General features: G+C 55.3%; 9 protein-coding genes and 3 non-coding genes across 12 annotated transcripts; 7 read left to right on the top strand and 5 right to left on the bottom strand.

The window, feature by feature from the left end:
* The first annotated feature begins 42 nt into the window (after positions 1-42).
* N657DRAFT_647605 (uncharacterized protein) lies at positions 43-1,952 on the top strand. Its single transcript, XM_062793354.1, has one exon. It carries the CDS (start codon positions 423-425, stop codon positions 1,920-1,922), a length of 1,500 nt encoding a protein of 499 aa, XP_062645845.1. The 5' UTR covers positions 43-422; the 3' UTR covers positions 1,923-1,952.
* On the bottom strand, positions 1,903-3,864 carry N657DRAFT_647604 (putative O-methylsterigmatocystin oxidoreductase). Its single transcript, XM_062793353.1, has one exon. It carries the CDS (start codon positions 3,626-3,628, stop codon positions 1,976-1,978), a length of 1,653 nt encoding a protein of 550 aa, XP_062645844.1. The 5' UTR covers positions 3,629-3,864; the 3' UTR covers positions 1,903-1,975.
* A 65-nt stretch (positions 3,865-3,929) lies between these two features.
* N657DRAFT_647603 (uncharacterized protein) lies at positions 3,930-5,236 on the top strand. Its single transcript, XM_062793352.1, has one exon. It carries the CDS (start codon positions 4,157-4,159, stop codon positions 5,219-5,221), a length of 1,065 nt encoding a protein of 354 aa, XP_062645843.1. The 5' UTR covers positions 3,930-4,156; the 3' UTR covers positions 5,222-5,236.
* Positions 5,237-5,662: 426 nt separating this feature from the next.
* N657DRAFT_647601 (NAD(P)-binding protein) lies at positions 5,663-7,249 on the bottom strand. Its single transcript, XM_062793351.1, has 2 exons — positions 6,761-7,249; positions 5,663-6,691 (listed from the first exon to the last, which is right to left on the bottom strand). Exons 1-2 carry the CDS (start codon positions 6,830-6,832, stop codon positions 5,735-5,737), a joined length of 1,029 nt encoding a protein of 342 aa, XP_062645842.1. The 5' UTR covers positions 6,833-7,249; the 3' UTR covers positions 5,663-5,734.
* A 545-nt stretch (positions 7,250-7,794) lies between these two features.
* N657DRAFT_106186 (cytochrome P450) lies at positions 7,795-10,078 on the top strand. Its single transcript, XM_062785751.1, has 3 exons — positions 7,795-8,227; positions 8,377-8,550; positions 8,627-10,078. The coding sequence occupies exons 1-3, from the start codon at positions 7,884-7,886 to the stop codon at positions 9,678-9,680; spliced, it is 1,572 nt and encodes a 523-aa protein (XP_062645841.1). The 5' UTR covers positions 7,795-7,883; the 3' UTR covers positions 9,681-10,078.
* A 1,101-nt stretch (positions 10,079-11,179) lies between these two features.
* N657DRAFT_647598 (uncharacterized protein) lies at positions 11,180-12,368 on the bottom strand. Its single transcript, XM_062793350.1, has 2 exons — positions 11,435-12,368; positions 11,180-11,369 (listed from the first exon to the last, which is right to left on the bottom strand). The coding sequence occupies exons 1-2, from the start codon at positions 11,976-11,978 to the stop codon at positions 11,275-11,277; spliced, it is 639 nt and encodes a 212-aa protein (XP_062645840.1). The 5' UTR covers positions 11,979-12,368; the 3' UTR covers positions 11,180-11,274.
* Positions 12,369-12,565: 197 nt separating this feature from the next.
* On the top strand, positions 12,566-13,687 carry N657DRAFT_647596 (DUF1917-domain-containing protein). Its single transcript, XM_062793349.1, has 2 exons — positions 12,566-13,020; positions 13,203-13,687. The coding sequence occupies exons 1-2, from the start codon at positions 12,643-12,645 to the stop codon at positions 13,422-13,424; spliced, it is 600 nt and encodes a 199-aa protein (XP_062645839.1). The 5' UTR covers positions 12,566-12,642; the 3' UTR covers positions 13,425-13,687.
* Positions 13,688-13,991: 304 nt separating this feature from the next.
* N657DRAFT_t105 lies at positions 13,992-14,083 on the bottom strand. The gene has a single exon. It is a non-coding gene; the product is annotated as a tRNA-Pro (tRNA).
* A 472-nt stretch (positions 14,084-14,555) lies between these two features.
* N657DRAFT_t106 lies at positions 14,556-14,626 on the top strand. Its single transcript has one exon. It is a non-coding gene; the product is annotated as a tRNA-Gly (tRNA).
* Positions 14,627-17,174: 2,548 nt separating this feature from the next.
* Positions 17,175-18,366, top strand: N657DRAFT_647593 (alpha-acetolactate decarboxylase). Its single transcript, XM_062793348.1, has one exon. It carries the CDS (start codon positions 17,436-17,438, stop codon positions 18,147-18,149), a length of 714 nt encoding a protein of 237 aa, XP_062645838.1. The 5' UTR covers positions 17,175-17,435; the 3' UTR covers positions 18,150-18,366.
* A 44-nt stretch (positions 18,367-18,410) lies between these two features.
* On the top strand, positions 18,411-20,419 carry N657DRAFT_647592 (uncharacterized protein). The gene has a single exon (XM_062793347.1). The coding sequence runs from the start codon at positions 18,532-18,534 to the stop codon at positions 20,152-20,154; it is 1,623 nt and encodes a 540-aa protein (XP_062645837.1). The 5' UTR covers positions 18,411-18,531; the 3' UTR covers positions 20,155-20,419.
* Positions 20,348-20,418, bottom strand: N657DRAFT_t104. The gene has a single exon. It is a non-coding gene; the product is annotated as a tRNA-Gly (tRNA).
* Positions 20,420-20,547: the final 128 nt, after the last annotated feature.

Below are 20,547 nucleotides of genomic sequence, written 5' to 3'. Positions count from 1 at the left end.
CGGAAACGACATCCTGCATACCAACCTTTTTTCCTTTGTCTCAACCGAGTGCTTGTTTCCTTAGGAAAAGGCGCTTCTCATGCTTACGCACGGTTACAGCACCAAGGTTACAGCACCAAGGTACCTGCCGCAGGTACTTGTACAAACCTGCCTTATCTTCTTTCAGTAACATTCTTTCCGCCACAATCCGTGACACACCCTAAACCTCTGGGCTTCGCAACATGGCCCCGGTCCAGTAAACTTACACGAGAGTAGCACCGGGTCATAGTCTGTAATGTTGATAATACAATGGGCACCCATAAAAGGGTTCGCTATGAATGGGGCAAAACTACCAATCGGTCTGAACACCTGACCCTCCAGTCTCCTACCCGACTATCACTCTTGGCCTCTGCCTGATCTCCTCATCTTGCACCTGGGAAGTTATGGACACCAATATCGACGCGCCGCGAATAACACGGAAACAGCCAAAGTTACGCGCCAGCTGTGACAGATGCGGTGCTTCCAAACTGAAATGCGACCGCGGCCAGCCCGAGTGCGAGCGTTGCATCTCTCACGGCGTCCCGTGCTTCTACGGGTTGTCACGGAAAATGGGGAAGCCGAGGCGGGACAAACAACAATCACAGTCGGGCGTGACTACAACCGCAGGCGGTCTCGACAGGAGCGGGACAGGAACTGGTGGCACTACAAGTGATGGCATTGCAATTTCAGACGCTGCTGCCGGCGCCAATGAGCAGTCATCTGCGGGCGTTACCGTTGCTGTCAGTGACGTGTCGACCACCACCACCACCATCACTAACTGGGAGCGGGAGGCTGTGGATGACATGGGCCTGGATGCGTTAGCAGGCCTGTACCGTCATGACGGCCATCATCAGCCCCCGGCCGGGCTCTCAGCATCTTTCGCTCCCTTCGACTTCATCGACTGGGCGAGCCTCGCGGACCATGCCAAAGCTCACGACAATGGGCCTTTCTCGGCTACCGGCCGCTACTTCGGCGGGCCAGAGATTGCATCGCCCAACATCAGGAGCCACTCATCGATCGGCAGTCCGACCCCCCAGCCCGCTGCGACTCCGCACAATTCCTCTGAGGCCAGTAGTCTGCCGTCTACCGCGGGCAGCATCCGAGGGGGAGGTCACGACTGCGCTCTTGAGGCGTACGAAATCCTCAAGACGCTGTCCTCTCTCGACCGGGAACTCGGCAGTGGCACCCCCTCATGTGGCCTAGATCATGTGCTACGTCTCAACCGCAAGGCAAGCGAGGAACTCAGTCGCCTACTGGCCTGCCCCTGCGTAAGATCTCCACACCTCTCACTGCTCTACGTGTCCGTCATCTCGCGCATTCTTGACTGGTACCAGCAAGCGGCCAGCTGCACCACCGCCAAGCAAGCCGGGAGCCCTCTCTCCTCGTGGAGCAGCCCTCCCAGCTGCCCTTCAATCATGGCAACAGCCATATGCAAAACGAAACCGGAGAAAGAGACGGCGTTGGCATCGTCTTTATCGTCTCCGGGTGTCTCCAGCCACGCATCAACTGGAGGTACCACGATCATTGGCCCTGGCTCTGGTCCAACCAGTGGGACCATGACCGGTATCGCTCCAGTCAAGATGGCTATCGGTACCTTCGACGTCGACGACCTTGGCATCCAGAATGCAGTGAAGATCCAGCTGCTGTCGGGCGAGCTTCGTCGAGCTGGTCGCCTAATCGATCAGCTCACTGCTCATTATTCCGCAGCCAGCGCCGCCAGCGCCAGCAGCTCACGGCATCCTAACGGCACGGACGAGACCGGTAGGCTCCTTCTGCACGGCGTCGGCATGTACATGAACACGAACACGAGCAACCTGTATCACAGCCTAGATTCATGGCTGCGAGGCGAGCATGCGCGGATTACAAATATGATGCGGATGATCTTAAAAGAGTTGAATACCTGAGACTAGACTGCCCGGTATAGACTGGTTTTTTACACATCTCCACTTGTGCTGTCTCAGTACTGCTGAACCATGCCATCCACATCCACCGGAACCCCCCTCAGTTCGTAGCCCTCTTTCATTGCCGCCTCCCAAGCGCCCTCCAGAATTCGCGTTCTCTCCTCCCCTCTGGGAATGAATCGAGCAGCAAACGGTTTCGGTATCATGAATCCGGCATCCGGGTACGCATTCTCACCCAAATCCACTTGCCCCTCGAAGCCTTTCCCGTCAAGCGGCGGCCGTATCTCAAATGCCCACAGAATTCCTGCCAGCGCAATGTTGAGCGAATTCTCCGCCAGCCTTGCGCCAGGACATGTTCTCCTGCCCGTGCTGAACGTGAAATGATCGCGCTTGTACGGGTCACTCATAGCCGCGTACTCGGAACTGTACAGTGAATGCCCCAGGTAGCGCTCCGGCACAAACTCGAACGGGTTTTCGAATCGCTGAGGATCATAGTGCAGAAAGGCCGTGTTCGCAACCAGAACCGTGCCCTTGGGAATCACATGCCCCTTGTACACCACGTCTTGGTCTGCATAGTGCCGGATCCCGGGCGACAGGATCGGGTTCATGCGCAGCATCTCCTTGACGCAGGCGCGCACGTACGGCAGGTCGCGCATGTCGGCCAGCGTGGGTAGTCGATGCGGCCCAACGACGCGCATCAGCTCCTCCTGCGCAGCGTCTTGCACGCGCCGGTTTGCGGCAAGGTGGAGGACCAGGCTGTTAAGCGTGGCTGCCGTCGTCTCAAACCCTGCCTCGACAATGCCCGTGGACACCCATGCCAGCTGCTCCTCGGTCAGCCCCTGGGCGTACCAGTACTCCCTGCTCGTGAAGATGTCGCGGGCGTAGCAGTGGGGCGCTGTGCCGGCTTCGACTTCCTTTGCCAGGCGCCGCCACAGTGCCATCTTGATGTCCAGTACTTGCTTTGCCGCTTCCTCTGCTGCTCGTCGACCGGGCTGCAGCCACCGCGGCAGGCGCGCAAGAGGCGGGAGTTCGTCCACGAGGAACGCACCGGGACGAGATGTGGCCCGGAGTATCGCCTGGCTCTTGACTGCGTTCTGGGCGTCCGGGTGGTCCCAGCTCTTGACGCGCGTGCCAAACGTGTTTGTCATGATGATGCTGAAGGCGAAGCGGCGCATGTGCTGGTAGAAGCTGCGCTGGTCCGCGTTGTCGTTGGCGAGGTCGAAGAGCAGCTGCTTGGCCTCGAACTCCTGGCTCGGTATGAACGAGGCCGTCATGGGCACCGTGGTCATCTGGCGAATCATGGTGCGGAGGGCACGCCAGCGGGGCCCGTACGACATGGTGGGCATCCGATTGCCGCCCGTCACGACGTCGTGGCCCATCGGAGAAGGGGGCTTGGAGGACGTGACGACGGATTGTTTCTCGAGGATCTCTCGGATGGCTTCTGGGGTGTTGATGACGACCCAGTCGTACCAGCCTACCCGGATCTTGAAGACATCGCCATATGTCTGAGCCCATTGGCGGAATAGAACAGGCGCTTTGGGTGGGAGTTTGAAGCCGACGCCGATAAAGGGGTATCTCCCCTTAGGGCCAGGGATTGTGCCCAGCCGGCGGTCGCGGCGCAGCCATGCTATCAGCCAAACCGCGAGGCCAAAGAGCGCGGGGAGCGTTATGAGGGGGTGGTTTTGGCATAGACGAGAGATTGTATCCATCTTGGTGTTAACGGAGAAGATGTGGCGGTTGACTGGAATTTGTTGGATTTAACTGCGAGATAATGGGGCCAAGGTAAACAGAGTTCGCGTAGTGCACGAGACACGGACTGAGAACCGACCACAGAGGTTTTATTCACCAATTGATTTCTTTCATCATTAGAAGGAGTGACCACAAGTCTCCTATGCGTTCCGAGTCAGACACTCAACAATGCACAGTCCTTTCTGTGCAACGTCCAATTCCCGGTGGGACGCCAATGACTGACTCAATGTACTTGACGGGGTAGCGCCGGGAAATGCACGAATGCTTTCCCAGCCAGCCAAACAGATGTGTCCTTTGATCCCCGTTTGGACCACCCCTTGTTGATTCGTCCCACCCGACGCAGTTCGGGTTCGAGTACTTGTACTCGATCCCAACAGCAAAACTGATCCCCTCTGTAAAAAGTTATCCCGGATAGATGGCATCAAAGTGTGCCACTCCTTGAAATTTTCAGTCAGGCCAAACAGCCTACTTAGTACATCACTTTCGAGATGGCATCAGTCGACCCCAAGACCAAGACTACCTACGCCACGACCGACTGGAACCACTATCAGCAGGGTCGCCCACCCTACCCCCCATCCCTCACCGAGCTCATACTCAGCTACCACCGTCGCCATCAGCAGGGCAACGGTATCCCAGATTCGGGATGGAACCGCATGGTCGACATCGGCGCCGGTTCCGGCGTTGCCTCGACTAACTTCATGCCCTTCTTCAAAACCATCCACATCTCAGACCCTAGCCCTTCCAATCTCGATCAAGCCCGCTCTTTTTTAAACGACTACGCTGGGCGCCACAACCTCGACCCAGTCCTCGAATACTCGCAATCCACTGGCGAGGAAGCCCACGCCCACCTCATCCCCAACAGCCAATACGCCGACCTCGCCATCTGCGCCACGGCCGCACACTTCATTGACCCGGACGGCCTCGCCTCGTCTATTGCCAAGCTGCTCCGCCCCGGCGGCACGCTCGCCGTCTTCAGCTATTGGATGCCCTCCTTCCCGGAGCAGTCTCGGCGCTTCTCCGACGCCTTCGCCAACGCCTTCGACAAGGTCGTCCTGCACGCCCTCGTGGCAAAGGAGGCAGGGAAGGGAGCCGACGCGAGTCGCGCCACGCAGCTTGCCAAGGTTGTGCGGCGCCGCATGACGGGCAAGGGAGTGCTGGATTCGCTGCCGGTGCCCAAGGAGTGGTTTGATGACCCGGTACGCGTGTACATCAACGCGGGTCCTCCTGGTGGGGAGATGGAGATAGCGTTGAGCGATTTGTACCGCAAGTTCGCCCGCCCGGGTGAGCAGGTTGGAGGCATTTCGCGCGTGGGCGAGAGGGATCGTGTTGTCAGGTATGAAACGGGGACTCATCCAGAGGCGGACGGGTGGGAATTCGAGGTTGATAAGAAGTGGCTTTCCAACTTTTTCGACACGATCCGTCCGCCTGGGGTGGAGTCCGAGGAGGCGCGGGAGGCGTACGCGAATTGGGAGAGAGTGTTTAAAGAGGAGTGTCCCGGCGGGAAAGTGAGGATCAATTGGCCCGCGTATCTTGTACTTGCTAGCCGGAAGTGAGTAAGAGGACTGGATGCAGCGATTGGAAGTAGCAGACTTGCAAAATCGGGAATCCGTCTTGTCTGGAGAGCAACACATGCTAGTGATTACGTTATGTCATATGAGCTACTAGCAGCCAGGAGTATCTATTACTAATTTTTGAGATATACCTACCTCAGCTACCTCACATAAGTGATCTGTAGACAGTCTATTGGAGCATGCTAAGGTACGGTTTGACGGTAGTGAAAATCTTTTGGGAGAGGGTTTGCGTAACAGCACAGTTTGGTTGAGACCTCCATAGATCGCATCACATTCAAGTTCTAGGTGGGATTCCAGAGGTGTCAAGTACACACCTCCTTGCTCCTACGTGGATAGCGATACCAAGCTACTGGCATGCAGGGAACCAGGACAAAAGGCACGGAAGGCATAACGGTACGAGTGTGGAGGCTCAACGTGTTATGAGAGCTAAAATGCTGCATTTGATCGACCGAGTCCAGATCTCTGAGAGGAAGTACAAGCCCTGCCACAGTTCCTTCAATGAGTCCGTGTCACCTCATCATTCACCCCCATACGCACGCCGATGCTTGTGGCGGCATCCAAATCCTCCTCAGGTAGGCCGAGAACGTCGTTATGAAGGCCACGCCTGGACTGGTAGTCGCCGTCGCCATTGGGGAAGAACATGCGGCTATACAGCATTTTGGTGAAGGCCTTGAAATTGCCGCTCATCACCTCGGCCATACCATCCTTCCACCGCTGCTCAGAGGATTCGTGGGTAATGGTCCAATCCGCATCGGTGGTCTTCGTGACGCGTTTGACGCTCTCAAACATGTCTCGCTGGCTCAGTCGGAAGCTTGAGATGTAGATCAGGCCACCATCGTTTCGAAATTGGGAAATCGTGGTTGACTGGTCCTTCTCATCGTCGGGGAGCTCCTTGAGACTGAGGATATTGGCAACTGCACGTCCGCACTGCGGCCAGGTGCTGGTGTTGATTGCCACACTGCCCTTATCGAAGAAGACAAGGGAGCGGTTCTGGAAGTCGAAGCCGAAGCGATCAGGTCCACCGCCCAAGCTAAATTCGTACCAGAAATTGCAGATCAGAAACAGGGGGGAGCTGACGCCCAGGCGCTGGACCTCGTCACGGACGTTGTCGCGCATCTGCGTCAGGAAGCTGTCCTGGCAAAGCGAGTCGTTGGCAGCATCGTGGCCGAACCAGTTGGGCAGGATATACGGCACGCCGGCCTCGGCGGCTGCACGAATAAGTTTGCTCATGGTGTCCTTTGGGGCCGAGACGGCCATGGTGACGATCAGAGCTTGCTGACCACGAAGTGCCTCCACCAGTGCCGAGATGTCATCGCCGCTGTAGTCGATACGGACAACCTCGACACCATCGGGGAGCGTATTGGTACTTCCAGGACGCGATATTGCTGTCACGACATGCTTTCCCTTCTTGAGCAGTTGCTCAACAATGTGACCACCAATTTGACCGCCGGCCTGCGAAGGATAAAAGGATTAGAAAGCAGCGCTTCTCAAATTGAGGCAACGCCCAACGCGTCAACGTACCCCGATGACGGCGACTTTCTCAACGTGGTTCGAAAAGCCCTGGGGCTGGTCCTTCGCATACGGGCCAGGCATGGTCAACATTGACGTGTTCGCTACCGGTGAGAATTTAGAGGGTGCGTCGTTCCAGGCTGTTTTGTCAGTGGTAGTTTTGCGCAGTAAAGAGGCAAGCGAGGAAACCGAGTTCAATGAGCTGTGTGCGAGTTTTTGACCGTGGAGGGTCTGTGTGACATGCACCGGGCATTTGCGGGTTCCTCGTAGACAACAAACAGAGGGATAGTGTATGACATCTTGTTGTTGTCGCGGGGTAACAAGCTCTTGCATCAGAGACAACCGGTTGGAAAGGATGCTTGCCTGTTGCTCTTCGGCAGGAAGATCTCACGGAGTTAACGGCCCTACCACATAACGCGGTGTTAAGGTGGGTGTTTGTTGTAACGGGGAAGGGTTCCGTCCCGTCCGGCGGTTCATCGGATCGGCCAGGGGCGCGTATTGTGCGGGAAGGACGGTACCGTTGGATACGTAAGGCTGGAACTCACTCCAAATCGCGATTCTTAGACGCGGACAAAAGATCTCTGGGAGCAATAGTTTACCATCAGGCAACCGAGCAGCGCTGCAGCTTTCTCGTCGGCTTGCAGCACGGAGATAGGGACAGGAGAGACTTATCTCCTCCCGAGCGTGAGACCCGATGCACTGCTCGCCTTGGAGCCTGAGTACAGGGATCAATGTGCAATGCATGTCGTACAGTACAATGCAACCCTGCAGCCAGGAAACTCGGCTTACGACTTTTTCGGCCACCGACCGGGAAGATTACCTTGCCTGAGGCACTTCGGTATCACGCCGCGAAACTCCAAAACGCCCGTCTTCCAAACCCGGGCATGGGATATTACCCGAGGGGACTGGGGTCGTTGCCGCCCGCCGTCACCTCACCCTTCTGTAATCCGACTTAACATCAGTCCTACTGGCCGGTTCGTCTTGTGTAGTTTTATAGTAGTAGCTCAGATAACGTGAAGTACAGTCTTTTCGACCACAATCACATGGTTTAGGAATCTCTGTCCCCAATTCATCAGAAGTTTGTTTGGCCGTTTACAGCAACGGCTCGCCTGGCATTGGCTGGCAGTCCTCCACAATGGCAAACATCCCCATCGAGCTGTACTACTCGACCGCACTTTTACCTGTCTTGTACCTGCTTATCAGGACAGTATTTCTCCGGCCGACGACTACAAAGCTGCCGCTGCCGCCGGGTCCCAAAGGATTGCCTCTGGTCGGAAACATCGCCGACCTTCCCCCAAAGGGAGGACTAGAATGGCAGCATTGGGTCAAGCACAAGGACCTTTATGGCCCCATCAGCTCAGTCAACGTCTTCGGGCAGACGATCGTCCTGGTGCACGACCTGGAGGTGGCCCTGGAGCTCCTGGATAGACGGGGGGCGAAGTACTCTTCGAGGCCGCGCATGGTGTTTGCAGGTGAAATGTATGTGGCCCGTCCCAACAGTTTTTATCCCCACGTATCTCCCATTTTTTCTCGCTTCTGGACCGGATGCGGGACTAGGAGAAAGAGCGAGCTGACCATATGTCCGTGACTGATGTTGATGGGTGACACAGGTGTGGCTACAACGAAAGGATGCCTTTTCAACCATACAACAAAACCTTTCGCCATCAACGCAAACTGGCGGGCGGGGTAATCGGCACGAATACCGCCATCACGCGATTCCATCCCTTAATCGATGTGGAAGTGCGCCGCTTTCTCGTGCGAACGCTGCACAAACCTGACAGCGTTCTCGACCATCTCCAAACGTGAGTTCCTTTTTTCGCTTTTCTCTTCCTATCCCCCATAATAAGCCCCGAGTTCCTAACCAATTCTTTGCTGCAGCGAGTCCGGTTCCGTTATGCTCGGGATGCTCTACGGATACACGCCTTCCCCTACCGAGCCCGATGCGCTGGTTCGTCTGATCAACAAAGTCATGGCCGAGTTCAGCGAAGCTGTCGTGGTGGGTGCCTGGATGGTCGATCTGATCCCCTGGCTCCGATACCTTCCAGATTGGGTACCCGGCACGGGGTTCAAGCAGACGGCCCGCCAGTGGAAGAAGGACTGCGACGAAGTCATGGACGTGCCAGCAGACTTTGTGGTGCAGCAAATGGAGCGACGTGCGGCGAAGCCATCGTACGTCGAGCGTCTCCGGAGCGCCGAGCCCGATGCCGAGAATTGGAAGCACATCAAGCAGAGCGCTGCTGCCCTGTACGCTGGCGGGGCCGACTCGACTGCCGCCGGCCTGAGTTTCTTTCTCCTGGCTATGACGGCCTACCCTGATGTGCAAGCGAAGGCGCGCGAAGAGATCGACCGCGTTGTGGGTACCGGCCGGCTCCCTAATTTCCAGGATCGCGAAAAGCTGCCCTACATCGAGGCTGTGGTAAAGGAAACGCTGCGCTGGCATCCGCTTGCGCCGTTGGGACCGCCCCATATGAGCGACCAGGAGGACGAGATCCGCGGGTACCGGATCCCCAAGGGGGCCATCGTACTCCCTTCGATTAAGTGGTTTTCGGCTGATCCGGCTGTGTACCCGGACCCTGAGCAGTTCAGGCCTGAGAGATTCCTGGGGCCCGACCCGGCGCCTAGTCCGTATGCCTATGTCTTTGGTTTTGGAAGAAGAATCTGCCCCGGACGGCTGTTGGCTGACAGCGAAATCTTTCTCACTATTGCGCAAACTCTTGCCGTCTTTGAGATTCACAAGGCAGTTGACAAGAACACGGGCAAAGTGATTGAGCCCGTCGTGGGAACGACACCGGGTCTTGTGGCGCATCCAATACCTTTCCAGTGTAGGATTGTACCGAGGAGCAACAAGCATGTTGAGCTGATTGGGGAAGTCGAGCACGAACATCCATGGGAGGAGGGTGACGCAAAGTTGCTCAGGGGACTCAGTATCTAACTTTGACCTCAAGTCGGGGCCAGAAGCCATATGAATGTCAAGATGTGCTCTTGGGCGTGAAGACAAAACGACTGCTGCGCAGCGCTGTCAACAAGTCAAGTCTACCAAGTCAAGTCTCCAAGTCAAGTCAAGTCAAGTCAAGTCTTGTCTTATTTCTGTAGACTTGTCAAGTCAAGTTGATGCACCGAGTTGACTTGACAGACTTGACACTCAGTAGGGTTAGGGTATCGAATAACAAGTAAGTCAACGTGGGGTTAACTAGCCCAAATTTTATCCAAGATCAAAACTCGGAACATACCGAAATAGCCATTTTACCCAATCTTCTGGCTGAACCTACTTCGACGTGTTGCCTGTCGCGTCGATCACCTCCTGGTCACGAGGTGAGGGGTGTGGGTTGGGTGTGTTGTGGAGTGCGGGTTCAAAGGTTTGGATCCAAGATGCCCCGCACCCCAGCCCCTTCCATTTACCTCGCCACCTAATAAAGAATATCTCGAGAACAACTGACCACCAGCATAAGACTCTATTTCAAGACAAAACCCTAAGGAGACACGACGGCCTCTGTTAGGTTTGGCAGGTGGTCAGAGACGGCAGTTCAGGGGTGACTAATGGCTTGGCACCAGGATTCTCAGGATCAGGAACAGGCAGGGAACTTCTGGAAGAACACAGACAGAAACATCATCATCAATTGAGTGGTTGCCCATCTTTTTGATACCCAATTACTACGGTGCGGCACATTCGTGGCTGTTGGCTTTCCAACACGTGTCCTTTTCGCTCTCCGGCGCTTACTTAGTGCCTCGTTGGCCTTACGAAGCGAAGAGACCTCTGACTGAAGGAGGGTCATCTGGTGCATTACAGCCATCGTACCCTTGGCAAGCTGGTCCACAGCAGCTAATATTGATCCTCGCACTTGGCCCTCTGGTAGTCATATTTACGCGAATAGCGCATTCGGAGCTCTGGCTGGCGTTTGACGAAGTTGTGTGCCCAGAGCTTTCCGACAGGTGGCGCGTCGCGTACGCGTAGCAGTTGGTTGGCCATATCTTCTACACCGCGCAGTCTCGGTGGGAAAGCTCGTGCACATAGCTCAATAACGTATTGAACAATAGCATTCTCTTCGGAATCGGTAAGCCGGCGCGAGTTGGGCGTAGTATCGCATCGTGCAGGGTTGCCGGCGCGTCGGTGCGCTAGGGTTCTACGGTCGAACCCATAGATCTTAGCTGCAGCTCGCTCGCTTAGTTTCTTAACGTTTTCGAGAGCTTCAAGGGCTAAGACTAGCAGAGCCTCTTTTAAAGTAGTGGGCATCTCGGATGGTAGGGAAAATGCGTTGTTGAGTGCAGAGGTGTCGCGTGGCCGGGGGGGGGTGTCATTCGCTTATATGGGTCACTCGCTTATAAGATACGTTACACAATCCATGATCTCCAGGCGCAAGATTATCGTGGCCCGGTGACAATCTGTTCTTGAGTTTGCTACGTTCAAGATGACATCTGGTGAGCTGATTGTGTGTATGTTTGTGTCCTACAGACTGTCTGTGATGACGGTGATGGTTCTGATGTGCCCGGTGAAATGCACTTCCAACGCCAACATGTCAACTGCCCCCCTACCAAGTCATTCCCATCCGTTGTAGGAACGAAAAGACCGATCCCTTGGGCACATATCCGCCATACAACTGCTGCCACCACGCCGCAAAAGAGGCTGCCCATTCATAATGTGTCAGCATTCGTTCAACGATTGCACAGAGAGAGAACAGCAGAACTCACCTTCAACCGGACCCAACTCCGCAAATCCCAGAACCCTCACAAAGACAGGAACCAGCCTCGCCAACACCCCGAGCGCAAGCATGGTCAAGACAACCTCCGCAGCAATCTCATATGGATGTTCTTGGGCATACTCCCAGAGCGCATGAAGCTCCTCCCTCAGGAAATCAACGGCTCGGTTATACGCGACGGTGATGGCCTCGCCCCATGTGGAATGGTCTCCATTGAGCGTGTCCTCGAGGGCATGCAGGAGGCGTTCAGCAAGGTACGAGCTCCAGTCATTGGTAGTGACGCCCGTGGTGGCGATGACTTGAGGGGTGAGGTCGGTGCAGGGGGCCGGCGCCGGAGACTGAAGCAGGATGACCAGAATCTTGTTGGTGAGGCGGGTGAGATCGTCGTCGGTAGGTGCACTACTGGGATCGGTGGAGGGGAAGGGCTCAAAAGGAGGTTTTTCACGAATGAGCGTGTAGTTTCGGCGGACAGGCTGGTTGGGTTGGGCGTCGTTGGGACCGCAGAGGCACTCCATCAGCATTGTTGGGATGTCCATTTCCTTGCTTACGTGAGTCTTGATGTTGCAGTGATGTGTGAGAACAGTGGGTTAGAAACCTGTGTAGTTTGCCTCTTGGGTAGAAGCTTGAAGCAAATCGTCATAGGGGCGCAGTATTGTTTTCAAGACTTCAAGTCGGCTGTGTTGGAAAGCATCATACAACCAAATGCAGATTCCGGCCCGGGTCTGCGCAGAGCGCGGCAGCCTGCAGGCAACGGTCGATACAAGTGGTCGGCCGCCAGCGTCTGCCAATGCACAATGTACCTGCCCTGAGACTCTGTTAAAAGCAGTAGTCAGTCGAGAGGATAATTTTTGCAAACATTATTTTGGCCCCACTGACGGACCAGCGGGGCAAGGTACGTGAATATCCTTGTCATCATGAAAATTGATTGCTTTCAATGTTAATCCATACAGTCACCAAGCTTCTCGACAACCTAAATGAAAGGTGTTTGGACAATCAGCGGGCTGAATTCAAACCCAGCCAGGTGATGCATGGCTAAGGTACATGTCTGCCTGAAGCATTGGCGCCTTAGACTTGCATATCTCCAAGCCTCATTCCCATCCCCCAATCTTCAGCTCCTCCTCCCATCCAATACACCGTAGGTGGTTCAACCTGGCTGAATTCTGCGGCCCAATACCCGGCCCATTCCACACGGCCGCCAACATGGAATCCAACGCCAACCCTCGAGCCCCCAGCCAATGGGAACAGTACAACGCGTACTGCTCTGTCCCAGGCGCGCCCGCCAAACAAACGAAACCGTCACGCTATCCATCCAGAGCCTGCCTCCCGCCGAGGCAGATTCTCCATTCCTCACACCTCCGCCCGCCCTGGTACTCGATTGTCAACCCCAACCGCAGCGCCTACCCCAACGGTCGAGCTGATATTGGCGACGTGCATTCGTTTACCCGCGAGGGTCACGCTCTGCTGCAGGAGTTCCAGGCCAACATCACACAGTGCGCCAAGAATGATTCAATTCGAACTCAGCTGCGCGAGGTGTTGAAGGGGGAGGCTGGAGGGTTGGCGAGTAGTACCACTCGGAAGGCATGTCTTTTCCATTTGGTTCTCTCTCTTCACTCGCTTCTTCATCTCCCCTGTTCTCTATCTGTTGCAATCCTCTTACTATATACATCCCATTCCTTTCCTCTCATGATTCCTGCTCTTGATCTCTGAACTGATGGATTTTGGGCGCTGACATCTGATGGGAATCGATGCTCTTTCCTAAGGTGTATGAGGTCAACGATGTCTGGCGCCGTATTTCTGAGGGTGTGGACAGCGACCGGCTAGGCACAGCCGCCAAGGTATCGACTTCTTGCCAGGTACCTGGCGACCCGACGCGGCTGATCTGCGTTTACACCAAGGACTCCACGGATGTCGCTGATGTGAAGAGAGTCCTGCACGCCCTGGTGGATATGGGCTTTGTCACGGCGCACATGCCAGAAGTGTGACGCTTAGACCTACTCGGATATCTATGGGAAGAATGAGTATGGCAGAAAGTTGAGAATCCCTCAGGGACTGGTGCCTTGCATGGGAGAATGAACATCTGGTATGGGGAGAGGAGGGCCGACTCGAAAAGATCTTGTATGCCGCCACGGCAGAAAGGGGATCTGAGTCTTGCTGCGGCAAGCCTTAGTCAGGAGAAAACTAGGAAATAGAAGCACTGTGTGAGCGCACTCGGCTCACAGGAGGCGCCAGCCAAGATTCCCAGGAAAGGTAGTGATGTGGCGCAGACTCTCTGGCGGCTCATGGGCCACACATCCTGTCGTCCGGAAGGCTCCGGACGATGATGGTCTTGCCTGGCCGATCAGTAGCAAACCTCTTTTAATCCCTCGTAGCCTCACTAACCTCAAATTCGTCCGAACCAATTAACCAGACCATCTCGAATCGCCGAAGCCTGCCCTGGCTCATGTGGTCTCTTTACTGTAGCTGAGACTCAACAACTCAAGAATATGACCAACCAGCGGCGCGCTGAGTCCGGGACCCAAAAAATTATCCTCCCCTTTCATCCACTTGAAGGGGCCACCCGGGGATTGAACCCGGGACCTCTCGCAGAACAGTGCCCAGGAGTGAACCCTAAGCGAGAATCATACCACTAGACCAGCGGCCCTTGCTTAATGCGAGCTTTCAGGGCGGTGATATGAGATATGTGAGGGTTTTTTTGAGTCATTGTTGGTTGTGGATGCCTTCTTGTGGGTCGTGGGTGTGGCTTTGAAAGGGTGGGGTTGTGTGGGTTCAGGGGAAACGGATGTCGAGGAATCTGGAGATGGATGTCGGGTGATTTGGAGGTCTGGTTTTCTGTGTCAGTGTGTGTGGCGGCGCTGAGACCCAGGTATGGCCATGGAGACGGCCTGGTTCCTGCCGTTCACATTGAAGCTGTTGGCCTCTGATCAGAAAGTTTCGGGTAACCTCACGTCGACAGCACCTTTTCAAGCAATCGTTAACCTGCTTCTACGAGCGGTAATTTGGCGCTCTCCGCTCTGACCTGCTGTGACAACTAGAGTTTCCCACATCAGCTTGTCCAAAGAAGGAGACCGCACGCTCCCGCCGAACACCCGGTCACTCAAGTCTTCGAGTCAATAGCGTTAGTGGTTTAGTGGTAAAATCCATCGTTGCCATCGATGGGCCCCGCGTTCGATTCGCGGCTGACGCAAGTGACGTCTTTTTGACTGCCGGGACTTTCAAATTGGCGTTCCTTGGGCATTGTGTTGCGTCGTGATGGCTAAGCCGTGTGACGTTTGAGACCGTAGAGAATTCGGGCAAAGCAAACTCAGAAGATATTGTAGACCAAGCGGGAAATAGTTATTGTCCGCTACCAGGTAAGGATCGAAGTAGGCTGGGCGTAGAGAAGGTAGGTGGTGGACTAATTTCTTGGGGTTGGAGTTGCAATCGGGAGTCGGCTGAGGTGGAACGTACTGTAACTTGAACGCCGGGAGCCTCCCGTCAGCTGCTGTGGAAATTTTGTCTGGAAGGCGCCACGCCTGGGCCTGCACACCTGCGATCCACTACACGTGTAACGTCAGCGGTTGGCGGAGCCGCGGAGGGCACAGAAGATCTCCCCCGCTAACGCCCAACCACCAAACCTCCGTGGGTTCGCCGGTGGGTGAAGCACGGCTCGCATCGAATTGAAACCGGTAAGCCTTATGTACCTCAGGAAGGATTACTCATTTGGATCATCATTCGGTGAGTGATAAGCGACTTCGGACCATGTCTCCGCCCGTGTGTACGACGCCGCTAATAAATCAGTCTCAGCGATGTGCTCCGAAAGACCTACCACACAATCACACGAATGGGTGGATGGATGGAATTTATTTCGCCCGGAGGCACGAAGCCTAAAGGGCCTTGGCACGCTAAGTACATCCAATTCGTTGACGTTTGGTCATCAACTCGTACAAGCCCTCTACTCTCCCCTGTCTCACGCCACTAACTATTGCCTCTTGACTTGGGTTTTAGCAGATCGACTTGAGGCTGCGTTCTCCAAGTGTTCAGCGTCCTATCTTCAGCAGCTAAAGCGGGATCTGCTGGCTGAGGCTGTGTACCTACTGTGAATGATCCAATCTCCGTCCTTCCTCGTCAAGATCCAGTCTCCCTGTCGCCATTGCGTACTTGATCGTTGCCCGACTGCTTTCATGTCTGGCGACCACATCTTTGGATCCGATGGTGCTTTCCCTCCCAGGTAGAATGAGAGGCTCCCTCGCCTTGCCACTGTGTATTGCACCATGTCTTCCCTCAGAGCTGCCCATCTCACGCAACGTAATAGAAAATGTTCCACTGTTCCCGTCGCTCGGCCGTAGGGACAAAGGTCTGACTCGACCGCTCCGATTCTGCTCAGAAAGCCGTTCAGCCTCGCCATTCCGGTTCGGAGTTGTGCCAAGATATAGGCCTCTCTTCGTTTTAACTTGTCGTAGAGATCGCGAGTGTGCTTGCCAGGTAGTGCCATGTCCAGAGTCTTTGAGAATTTACCTACGCCTTCGGGTAGAACTCTCCCCTGTCGCTATCTGGCTAGTGCTAGTCTGGTTGCGGTGGACTTGGCTTGGGGCATTTGGAGGTTAGATATCTGCCCTTGCCTCGTTGTCCTTTGCGCTGCCGCCTTGGCCTCTAATCCCAACGTAAAGTTGGCTTCCGCTGAGATCCACAGGAAATTGACCGAGTTCCCTCTTTCTTGGTGCAGTCTAGCCAACTCGTATATTTGCCTTATAGTGCCTTGGCCGGATTGTTGTCGCGGTTGCCTAATTGCTGCTAGCGCTGACTAGTTCCTGGTGACGATGGAGATATGCCTATGGCAGGCGTTGGCCGGAATCTTCTCCAGGGCCTTTGCGATGGCTGCTAGTTCTGCTATATCTAGGTTCGGCTCCTCCCTCATGCCAAGGGTTATAGCAAATCTTGTCACGGTCTCGCTGGTCCTGTTGAAGAGAAGTGTCTCGTGCGATGCCACCAACACCGACAATGCCTTTCTTCACGAATGAGCTGGTTACAATCACGATGCCCATGGCTCCGTTGGCCATCTCGGTCGCCTTCTTTCGGTCAGCTTCGATCGTCGGCTGCAGGCGAGGTGCCCAGGGAGCGACGGCGTATTCCTGGATTGTTTCCATCTGTTCGGTGTTTATTCCTTTTACCTTACGGGCGATCTTCTGAAGCGGGGAGACGAATCGCGCTGTTGTCCGGATTTTCTTCCAAGCTAGGGGATGAGTCCTAGGCAATGTCTGAATGTTGATCCATAATGTAGTCTGGCTGCCGCCCAGGTATGTCGTTCTCGTATAGGGAGAATGCTCGCTTCGGCTTCTGCTATAACCGTGGCCACGGTCCGAAAGGTTCCTGTGGTTGCTAGGGCACCGATCTTCTGCGCTCTGTTCAGCCAGCTTAGCGCCTTTTCCCCACACGCATGCATCCAGACGCCGGCCGCATAGTCCATGACGGGAGCCACTGTCGCTACAAACAGTTGTCTTGCTGTTGCGGGGAAAGCATCTTCAGCCTCCTCAGGGCCAGAGCGGCTGTGAGACCTTTGGTTGTCGTCTTGGCAATGTGCTGCTTGTAGCGGAGTTCGCAGTCACACGAATCCAACAACGGTTGTGACGGAAAGCGCACTCTGGACTCATGCTCTCATCGGTGGGTCATCGGTGGGTGGCCTGTGCGCCCACTTATCTTTCTTGCGTCGGAGACGCGCATCCTGTATACTCCCCCTCTTCCTTTCCTTAGCTTTGGATTAGCAGAATTGAGTCGGCATTTGCAGTGCCCGGTGCCTCGCCTTGATGCCACTTGTCTCTCACACGCCTGACCACTGCTTCTAGGCTGACCATCGGTTTTGTGGCCCACTCTCCTCCGGAGGAGAGTAGGACAGTTGAAAAAAAGCACTGGCCCACGGACAGCCAAGTATGCTCTGTATTCCGTATGCTTAACTGGATTCCTCTACATCTCCGCCCGAAATCACTGAACACCGCCAGCACGCAATGAGTCGACTCAGAATGGCCTTCAACGAAGTCTTTCAATACTCTATTGTCTCGGCCTTGATGGATGGCGTCGCCACTCATGGCATCCCGATTGCTCGCGTTCTCGAGCACGGCGACCACGGCCTGGGCACTTTCCGCAATATGGTCGGAGAGATGATCGTGGTCGAGAGCGAAGTGTACCAGATGAAAGCCGATGGGTCCGTCGTGCACATTGACCCAGAAACCACCATCACGCCCTTTGCTACCGTAACGCGGTTCCGCCCTACAACGACCAAAAAGGCTGCCGTTTCGGGAAAGGCCGGCCTCGAGGATCTGCTGAACTCAATGTTCCCCAAAGCAAGGAATCACTTCCTGGCGGTACGCATGGATGGGGTTTTCACAAAGATCAATGTCCGAACAGCTGGCGGGCAGCTCAAGCCTAGGGAAGGGATGGTGGATGTGTGCTCCCGGCAGACGACCCATACGTTTGAGGCGGTCAAGGGGACAATCGTCGGATTCAGGTGCCCGGAGTACGTGATGGGAGTCAATGTTGCCGGCGACCACTTCCACTTCATCACGGAGGACAGGCAACGGGGAGGTCATATTCTGGCTTTTGAGACGGATGGGGACGTGGAAATTGGAGCCGCGCAACTGTCCAACTTCCACTTGGAGTTGCCGTCGGAAGATGAAGAGTTCAATGAAGCGACATTGAAGCTTCAGGCCCAAGGCATCAAGAAAGTGGAGGGGTAATTAGATTACGCAGTTGAGAACTTCATGATGGTTGATGATGTTAGTATCATTCCCCAGCCGTTTCTGTGACAGGTTTGCCCGCTGTCGAGGCTTATAGTGGTGTTGCATCCCTTGATGTCGGACAGCATCCGGTTTCGGCACAGCTCAAATGCCGCGTCAGGATATTTGACCAGTTTGGGAAGGTGGGTGATTCGTTAGCCTAAAACTGCATTTTGTTACGGGAATGAAAACTCAAGGCTTGTCCATCATTCAAACAGCCTAGTGATTTTTCCACTCGCGTACACTTACCTAGTCTGTCCGGCAATTACCAACAACGGCACCCTTGAGGAGCACGCGCGGTTGGTGTCAGCGACGCAGACTTAATTAGCAAATCCACCGCCAGATGGAACGAACGGCGCGAATCACGCGATTCGGACTCGCCTGCATAGCAGCCTTCGCGACACTCTCATCCGCCACCGCCTCCATCACTGACGCCGAGCATGAAGGCTTTGGCCCTAGTGAAGCCGCCGCGCGGCAAAATGCCTTTGATATATTCAACACAATTCACTCAGCCATGCGCCAGTGGGGCTCGTCCCTCAACCACAACGGCATGTCCTTGTTCCTCACCACGATCCCAGCCGGCGTCACTCTCCATCATGGCACCCATAGCCCGACCCCGCCTCCTGGGCCGGAGTGGCTCGCCTTCGAGATTGAGCATGCCGAACAGTTTGCGCATCCCCGCTGGCGGCGAAGAGACAACCCCGGGTCACCCGGTTCACCACCACCGGGATCATCACCGCCGCCATCCATGGCCCAGCAGCCCCTCCACTTCCCTCGTCAACCCTCTTACTATCACCAACCTTCTCTCCATCTAGCCAAGGACGCTGACGCGGACTCCTACGGCTACCTGCACACCTACCTAACCACCACCCTACTCCAACTCCTCTACCTCGACGGCACCTCCGCAGGCAACACCGACATGGGCACGCTCGACACTCAAGACCTCATCCTGCGACTCAACCGCTCTGCTCCGCTCTGGGACGAGAGGGGCCGTGCGCAAGAGCTCTGCGATATTGTCTCATCTTGGGGTCTGGACGGCGTGTTGCGGATGGAGGCTGGGTTCGAGGTGATCAAGTGCGATTTTTCCAAGGGGTTGGAGCTGGTGTCTGCAAATCGGCGGCCGGATTGTCCTGCGGGTGGTTGTGGTTCTGGCGGCGGTGGTGTCGAAGGGGAGGTAAGGTTGTTCGAGTATATCAGGGCTGTTTCCAGGAGGTATCATGATATCGGGGGCGGAAGAGTCAAGATTGACTGGGGGAGCATGGTGTCAGGGTTCTTTTATGAGATTGATCTTGCGAATCCCAATGGGACAGAGAGGATGCCGAGACTGGTGGGTCCGAGTGATGACGAGTTGAGAGCCATTAGGCTAAGGGTTGAGGACGTCGTCAAGGGGCGGAGAGGTGAAGTGAAGATGGCAGTTGACTGGCAGGGGGTGGTGGACATGGTGGTGGCTCGGTACGCTGACCGGTTGAAGTACATGGCCGAGGTTGATACCGTTGAGGTGATGCAGGCCGAGGTCAATGGGCTGTTGAACACTCATATCGACCATGCGGTTGAGGACGATGGGCACAGTGCCGCTATGGGGCGTTGTAGCCGGTTCTACACATTGGGGGTCGCCCCCCAGACACACGAAGACGGTCTCGTCCTCGCCGCCGTCGAAACCGTTACACACAGCATCTGCTCCACTTTGTTCCAGGTGCGCAAAATGGTGGTGGAGGAACCAGATGCTGCAGAGGGCTCACTGGAGCGGGCGAGACGGGAATTGCGGAATCTGATGGACAAGCTGAGATGGGCCAGGTGGAAGGAGTGCGCCGGCTGCGGCTTTGACGAGGTCTGCTTTATCCCAGTGTGGCCGTACGGCGACAAGGAGGCCCACGAGCGGCCAAGCTGCCGGAACACGACTTCATTGATGAAGGGATGGTGGGACAGACGGTATTGGCAGCCAGGGCCACCGATGGGCTCAAAATGAAGCCGCAAAGGGGTGGTCATAGGTCCTCATGAGCAGACGACTCATGAGCAGACGACTCATGAGCAGACGACTCATGAGCAGACGACTCATGAGCTGCCAGGAACGTGTGGAAGTGATGCAACTAATTCCATTCAAGCTGTGGATCATCCATGATATTTCTTGGAAAAAAGAGATTTGAGAAGAACTAAAACAATGCGTCAGCCGCGAATCGAACGCGGGGCCCATCGATGGCAACGATGGATTTTACCACTAAACCACTGACGCTTAGTAATTTGCTAAAAACTTGTGTTTATATAGCAGGAAAAAATTAGAGCTGCCGCTTCACCGACTTCTGCTGCGTAAAACATCTCCGGGACAGCAAGTTGACGACGGTGTGCCATAGAATGACAGCAG

This window comes from Parathielavia appendiculata, assembly GCF_033297405.1.
Source record: "Parathielavia appendiculata strain CBS 731.68 unplaced genomic scaffold N657scaffold_10, whole genome shotgun sequence".
Taxonomy (NCBI): Eukaryota; Fungi; Ascomycota; class Sordariomycetes; order Sordariales; family Chaetomiaceae; genus Parathielavia; species Parathielavia appendiculata.
Note: the sequence above shows the minus strand (reverse complement) of the source record. Positions and strands in the feature narration are given on the sequence as shown.